The sequence below is a fragment of the Lotus japonicus genome, chromosome 1 (genome assembly GCF_012489685.1).
Source record: "Lotus japonicus ecotype B-129 chromosome 1, LjGifu_v1.2".
Lineage (NCBI taxonomy): Eukaryota > Viridiplantae > Streptophyta > Magnoliopsida > Fabales > Fabaceae > Lotus > Lotus japonicus.
In genome coordinates this window covers 129,296,287-129,304,303 of record NC_080041.1, presented here as the reverse complement: position 1 = coordinate 129,304,303, position 8,017 = coordinate 129,296,287, and the positions used below count along the sequence as shown (strand labels likewise).

Below are 8,017 nucleotides of genomic sequence, written 5' to 3'. Positions count from 1 at the left end.
CAGTCTTCATCTCTTCCTATACTTTTGCCCATCCTCTCTCTCTCTCTCTCTCTCTTTTCAAATTAACAAAGCTGCAAATGAGATCCAATTCACTCATTCACTGCAGAAGAAGCAGCTGCATACCCTCTCAGACCTTGCAAACTTGAGGTTGGGACCATTATGATATCACCGTTCCTACCTCCATATCTTTTGATATCCTCGATCTCTTATAATATTATGCATTTTTTTCTCTTAAAAATAAAAAAGCTAATCATTTGCTTTGAATTTTCCAACCAACTAAGGCTGAATCTGATCAAATGGTATATGTTCCGTCTATCAACAAATTAAACACACTCTTCTCCACTATCCAAAGCAAAAGGGTATCATACCATATGCACCCAACAAAAAGCTGACGTGTGTTTCTCAGGAGATGAAAAGGCTAGCTATACTCCGATAATGACCTACAAATTAGCCATAATGTACTCTCCACCGCTTCCTCGTGTGTGTGTAAGAGAGTTATGGCGCTTACATACACATCTTAATTAAGCCCTCACTCTTTTGTCATCATTATGTTCATAGTTAATTAGTGTCGACATATTTGGATCACTTTCCTTTTTTCTCACAATTTATAGCAATACTCAACCTACTCATATAAATTCCATAATTAATTCTATTTTTGGAGTCAATTATAGTGTATATAGAAGAGATCCTTTTGTTTATGCCTCGGTTTGAGACGGGTAAGAATTTTATGAACGCCAAATTATACATAACTGTATTTACAGAGACTCAAACTCTTACAAAATTAAAGGAGTTTCTAAATATGAATCGAACAAACTCTAGAATCAATTATAAAAAAATTTCTTTTGATTTGAAGTATCCTCCTTGGATTAAGAAACTTAGTTCAAATCGTATAAAACTTCTATAAACGATAAAATTCTTTCTATCAAATATTTAACGCTGATGAGTTTTTAAAAATGCAATAAGCTTCACCGGTTCACCTTATTTACCTTCATTACGTGATGATGATAAAAATTGTGGATTAATTGGCTTGAGAGAAGAAAGGTCCATGAAATGCCCCCCCACAGGTATTTGTTCATGCTCATGCATCATTATCATCGATCCCTCAAAGTTTGAAGAGGCCTAAAGATCTGGATTTGAGAGCTACAGAAAGGAAATAAAGGTCTTTGATTTCTTCATCCCTTGACCGCTTTTCCTGTTGGAAAACAGGATCATAAAGCTCACTTTCTTCAAGTATTCGTTTTTTGTGTAGACTTTCTTCCAGCATATATACATACATATATACATAAATAAATAATAATAAAAAGTTCAATATACATGCATAATAATAAATTGATAAAAGAAATATACGAGACTACCCATTGTGTACTACAAATTAAATTAAATAACACAATATGTGTAAATATATATATATTTAGTGAATCTAGCTGTCGATAGCTTGTTAAAATGAACCCACCCAACATATTGTATGAAAAAACATGAAATAAGTAATTAATTTAAATAGAAATAAAGCTACTTCATCATTAGGCATTAATCAATCAACTAGAACTTTGCTTTGGCCAAAGATAGAAATAAATTAAGAACATTACTAATTTCGAAAAAGAACAATACTAATTCATATACAATATTGTCTTAATTAAGCAATTAATAAGAGAAGGGGGAAAAAGAGGTCTGATACATGAGAACAAACAACAAATTCAAGTCAACGAAGTTGGATATATATCTAGCTTTTCCAGCTAAGTGTTTTGTATCCAGGTCAGTCTCCTAGCTAATATTCCAACAGAAGGAAGAAAAAAGGATCAAAAGCTTGGCTTTCCATTTAAACTTAGTGCATATATATAGTTTTGAAATAGGAAGCCATTGCCATATACTAAAACCCCACTAATAATTTCACAAAATAATTAAGATAATTCACATATAGTATAATTTAACCCCATGTCTTCTGGTTTCCGCAATGGTTTGTTGGTTTAGAGAATTTCATCCACCAACACTGAAAAAACCGTTGTCATTACTGGGTGGAATCATTATCTTGCTCTACTTCAGAAGCTGGCTCATCCTCTTCTTCAAAGCCATCAATCCCATAAGCTGCATGACCACTTCCAAAAGCTTTGATGTGATCCTTAAGAGACCTCTTGTGCTTGAAATCAGACCCACAGATGCAATACCAAAGCTTCCCACAATTCTTCTCATGGGTTCTCCAATCTCCCCTCACAGCAAAAGCCTTGCCACACTTTCTGCACATGAAGGGTTTGATCCCATGCTTCCTCTTGTAATGTGTTTGGAGGGTTCTGAAATCTTTAAGAGGCTTTGCTCTTGGGTGATCAATGTTGTTCCTGCACCCTGGAGCACAACAGTAGCATGGAAGTCTCAGCATTCCTGTTGGTTGGCTTCCCCTCAATGATTCAGGCCCTTTTCTATACTGTGATCCATGCCCCCACATATGCATCTGAAAACCGCAAAAAATTAAACAAAAATCCCAAAATGAAGTCACTAGTAGAAGCAAAATAATCAAAAGATGACAATGAAAAAAAAAATGACAGTTTAAGCTTAAAAGTAAAAAATAAAAACCTAGCACAATAACAGCGTGTTTGGATCAGCTTCTCTTTTCTTATAATCAATTCTGAAACACAAGGTCTACTCACATAAGTTACTAGCCAAAATTAATTTTTGTTTTGAAATCAGTTGTAGAAGGATTTCTAATCATGCACTCAATAAGTCTTAAGGAATCATAGTGCATGTTTGGAAACCCTTTTAAAATTGATTCTAAAGCTAAAATTAATTCTAAGTAAATGATTTTGTCCCTAGTTACTGAGTTCCAAAATCAATTATAATGAAAGAGAAGTTAAGCAGAATATGCTATAGTGAATTTGTAACATGATGTTAATGTGTAATCACTAAGGTGCAATGATTTAATTTGTGAGTGTAGGAGTAGGAGTGTAGCTGGTACTATAGCTGGTGAAACTGAGAAGCTGCTTTTAAGGAACAAAAAGGAAATGGAGTTTAGATGAGTGCTTGTTCTTTTTCCTACTTTGTTTGCAATGTTTTCAATGGAAAAAAGGCTAATTTGGAAGAGGTAGCTATGCCTATAGGGACTTTCAGGTTGTGAACATGTTTGGATTAAGACCCAAAGGAACACACAGAGAAACTAAAAATTATGGTGTAGGCTTTCTATCATTATCTGTGCAATCTGGAAGAAACACTGCAAGATTTTCAGTTCCATAGAGCTGCCAAAGCGTGTAAGAAGCACAGACTTCAATGTAGTAAAGGCATAAGGAACATTGGTTGAGTAGTTTAATCAACGAAAAGGAAAGGTAGTAGCAAGGTACTGAAATCCCAGTACTCTCTCACAGGCTGAATCAGAAAAAGTGTTGGTTGATTATTTAACCAAATATAAACCATGCTTATAGCATGCAGAAAACAATTTAAACAAAATTATAACTTGAAGATAGATCACCTTGGGAAAAGAACTTCAAATAAAAATATAAGGAGATGAAGAAAAAAAAAAGGAGAAGAAGAAGAAGAAGAGAAAGAGAACAAGTAGCATAAATTAACAACAAAACTTTTCTTTTCCTCTTTCTTTTCACTCAAGCATCAGAGAACCGTTAATGGTTCAAATCAGCGAAGAAAGTTGTGGACAGAAAGTGGAAGCTAGCAGAAGCAAAGGAATTTTTTAATTTTTTTTTCTTTTGACCCTTGAATTGGAAAGGAAAGTGGAAGAAGAAGAACAAAAGAGAAGAGAAGAGAAGGAGGCATAAGCTAAGGCCTTGTTTGTTTTCGAGAAGGCGCAGAAGCCAGTACATCAGAATGAATCAAAGGCAACAAACTGGGAGTAACCTCTTCCATACCTGCATGTTGTTGTATCTGTTGAATGTTTTGCAGCAAACAGGGCAAGAAAACTGGGTAGGACCAATGAGAATCTGAGAAGGTGTAGGGATCCAGTACTGGCCCTTGTTGAGCCTGTTGGTACTCATGAGCCCAGAATCATCCTCACCATCCATAACATGATCTTTATGATTATCAGAGATCTCTGAAGAATTTGAGGACATCACAGAGGCAATTTCAGCAGCACTAGGGCTTGGTAAACCTATGTGGAGTGCAACAGTGACAGTTCCATCTTCTTGATCTTCTTCTTCCAGCTCCTCCTCTTTGGAAAGGTGATCTTCTTGTTGTTCTTGCTCTTCATTATATTCTTCTTGCTTTGCTGGACTTAGGCCCAAGAGGGGGAGCTCCACTCTTAGAGGAGGAGAAGGAGGTGAAGAGGAAGAAGAAGAAGCATTAGCAGTGGTTATCTGGTGGTGGTGGTGGAAAAAGTTGTGGACATGAGGGTGGTGTGGAGATGGGTTTGGAGATGGGAAATGGTGGTGGTGGTGGTGGATGGGGTTGAAGTGGAAGAAACCAGGTGATGAGAAGAAATTGGAGTAGGGATCAGCCATGGCTAGCTGGGTGAGAATGAAAAAGGTAAGATGATGAGAGAGTGGGAACAGTTTATGGCTAGTTGAGTTTGCTTTTATAGAGAGATGGAGAGAGTACAAGATGGCTGAAGGGAGTGGACGGTGGAGAGAGAGAAAGAGAGAGTGAAAGAGATTGCGGTATCAGACAGACATGGGGAAAGTAGTAAAGGAAAGGAAAGTCGGAGATAACAAATTAACAATACTACTAACTAATAATTTTAATATAAAACAAGACCACTTTAATTAACCTTTGATAATTAGCTAGGATGTAATCAATTCAAAGTATGGAGGAATCCAATCACATTATTTTTCATTCCCACTCAAAATACACTCACGCCTAGCTAGAGGTATATGGGAAAAAATAAAGAAATTAATTAAGAAATACGATGAGTAATGTTAGGTAGTCCATCGGTCAGTTTTGGTCGGACTCGGACATAAATAGTCGGTTTTATCCTTGAAACGTGTCCAAACACCAAACCCGCCACCGTTCAATTAGTAGTTATGAGTTTTTCGAGTTCGGTTTACACGATCACGATTTTGTCAGGTGGGTTCATACGAGATGTGAATCCAAAAAAAAATCACAAAGAACGATGATGCACTATCAAGTTGGCTCTGCCTTAACGATGCATGACGGTGACATAGAATGAAACTCTACTTAGATAGATCTCACTCAGCTGAATGAAGGAACTCCTAGACAAAATCTCACTAGCATTGAATGACTCATTCAGATTTATAATTGCTAAAGAGAAGAGAAAAGTTTAAGGGAGGAGACAAGTCAGGCAACAAAGTTAGTAGTGGGGGTAATGTAAAGTTGTGAACCATATAGATGAGTTTGAGGAAGAGATGTCAATCGGTCGGTTTCGGTCGGACTCGAGTCAAAATAGTCGGTTTTGTCGGGTGAAAAACATCAAACACCAAGACCTGCCACCGACCGATTAGTGGCTACAGATTATTCAGTTTCTTTGGTGACTGTTTTATCGGATAAATCGGATTTCGGTCGGTAATGATTTTTTGTACAGTCCTAAATAATGTGATAAGGCCTATATAGAAGTAGAAGTAAGAGATAGAAAAAAAAAGTAAAAAGGTGTAAAGCAAATAAAAGATAAGGATTTTGATTCATATTATCACATCGCTTTCTCTTTCATTTCATTTCACTCATTTTCTTCTTATCTCTATTCTATTCTTATTATCATCTACTATATGATTATTTTCTCTATTCTCTTCATGTAGGTAAATTAATGTAAGTGTGCTTATAGTGTTAACATTATTCCAAAGATATACTGAGGTGTGGATGAGTTAAAATCCACCCGTCTTATATCTTTTGTTGGGTAGCAAGAGGATAAAACTGATGAATCATCACATTGGGTTAATAAGAGCACACCACAAGTGGATTGGACACCACATCTTTTACTCAAAACTTAAGACATTGGGTGTATGGGTCCTCTCACTTATAAAGTGTTCAACACTCACCTAATCATCCAATGTGAGACTTCTTACTCACACCTGACATCCCAACAATCTCCGCCTCAGGTGTGAGTCCATCTCAAGCGGAAGCCTTCAACTACTTGCACCGTCGTTGGATCAACATCAACGGGTCACACCGCCTAGCCACCATTGCTAGGAAGACTTGCGACACAAGGAGCCTTCATGATGATAGCACTAACCATTAGCTCTGATACCACTCAGGGACCCCTCGTTATGGATAGGTCTGGAAGAACATGGGAAAGAAACTTCATCTTGGGCCGCAAGAGGATAAAATCGGGGGATTATCACATTGGGCTAACAAGAGCACACCACATCTTTTACCCAAAACATTAAGGGTTATGTGTACGCGTCCTCTCACTTTTAAAATGCTCAACACTCACCTATTTATTACATCCGAACATCTTGTAAGAGAAAATTCATTACATTCAGTTTGTATTTTCGTTTTCAAGATTATTAGCAAGTGTAACCCAAAAAAATAATCATTTTCCAAAGGCTTTTGGTTGATGTATATAATTTAATTTATATGTTACAAGAAAATATGTTATTATTGTCAGCTTTATTCTGACGGCTTGAAAATTACCGTAAAATCTTGTTATTACAGACAATTATTAACTCATCGGTAACATATCTTCTATACAATAGAATAAAAACAAGATATGTTACCGAAGGCATGTTGGTAATTTAGCGGTAAGCAATCCTTTAGTGAAATTAATTATCGCCAACTTATTGACAGACCAAACAATCGATATGAAAAAATGACTGCAATATTATTGATGGCCTTGGTCGTGAGTAACTTGATGGATCGAAAAAAAAAAAGATGGTCGGGCACCTATTACTTCAAAGTCGTCAGTAATTTTAAATTAAAATAATTAAATTTACAATGAATTGACGGTTAGTAATCTATAAGTTTCTTGAAAAAACTTTTCACCACTTGTAAACATTTGTAGTATTTTATGAACTGTCAGTAATCTATAAGTATCTTTACATTATCTCGAAAAAATTGTCAACACTTATAAATAGTGATAGTTTTCATGTGTGCAAGATATACTCACCATTGTGTGGTTAAGAATGTCAACTTTATGAATGAAACTATCATGAAAGTGATAATTAATTTGGTCATTGTGGTCGAACTCTATTATGGATTTATGACCACATTATCCACATGACCCTCTTATTTATTCCTTCTTTAAGCTCACGTTATGGAAGAAGGGATAGAGAAGAAAATATCAGCAACAATTGAGATTGTTACGCGCGTGACAACTCATTTTTATTCGCAACAAAAGAGTTTGTTAGACGATATGAACGAAAATATCGAAAAAAAACTTTCCAATTCAAATATGATTATCTACCGTAGAGAGAATTTTTGAAAATCTTCGCTTGGAGATTCACTCGTCCGCTATATACAATGTAGGGCTTTATCAATCGTGGACCAAGAAAAATATGTTCACTTAAAGCGTCTGTAGATTAATTTTATCACATAAAAACATATTGTGAAACGTATACTAAATATTAGAATTGTGAAAATATTATTCGTCGAAAGTTAATTAATTTTTATATGATCCACCAAAATTGCCCACGATATAAATATTGACTTGGACATTATTGTCTCTAATCTAGTAGATATTTAAAAATCTTTTGCTCAAAGAGTTAATTTCATTTGGATACTCAAATTAAATTTTTGTGGAAAATACATATCATCGCATATAAAAACTGTGTATTCTTTTTTTTTTTTGAAATAAAAAAAAAACTGTGTATTCGGTTTCTATACATTTATAAAAGAAGACCAGAAAAGAAAGTCATTTTCTTGTAATAACAACATGTTAATTGGTTTTATAGTACTGTAGGTTGATCAAAGACATAAAAGATCATTGTGAGTAGTGTACTGTTATCGGGCTTACAACTTTTGTATTATGTGGGCTTACCGAATTTGTACTATTGGGCCAGGCGACCCATGACCCGAACGGGTCAAAACACCATAATATATAAGGAGGACACCGCCCATGCGGTGGGGGATCCAATACTTTTTACTCATTTTGTTACTTTGCCCTGTTCTACTTTTATTGCCTAATTGCTTAGCCCTAACC

At 35.6% G+C, this 8,017-nt stretch overlaps 1 protein-coding gene across 1 annotated transcript; it reads right to left on the bottom strand.

Moving 5' to 3' along the window:
* Positions 1-1,611: 1,611 nt before the first annotated feature.
* On the bottom strand, positions 1,612-4,607 carry LOC130730661 (zinc finger protein WIP2). The gene is made up of 2 exons (XM_057582723.1): positions 3,843-4,607; positions 1,612-2,443 (listed from the first exon to the last, which is right to left on the bottom strand). The coding sequence occupies exons 1-2, from the start codon at positions 4,428-4,430 to the stop codon at positions 2,006-2,008; spliced, it is 1,026 nt and encodes a 341-aa protein (XP_057438706.1). The 5' UTR covers positions 4,431-4,607; the 3' UTR covers positions 1,612-2,005.
* Positions 4,608-8,017: the final 3,410 nt, after the last annotated feature.

Excerpts from the sequence above, each read along its gene's own strand:
- LOC130730661 (XM_057582723.1), bottom strand. The coding sequence starts at position 4,430 with ATGGCTGATCCCTACTCCAATTTCTTCTCATCACCTGGTTTCTTCCAC. Across the intron at positions 2,444-3,842 it reads ACAGATACAACAACATGCAG|ATGCATATGTGGGGGCATGG; the intron begins GTATGGAAGAGG and ends TGCGGTTTTCAG.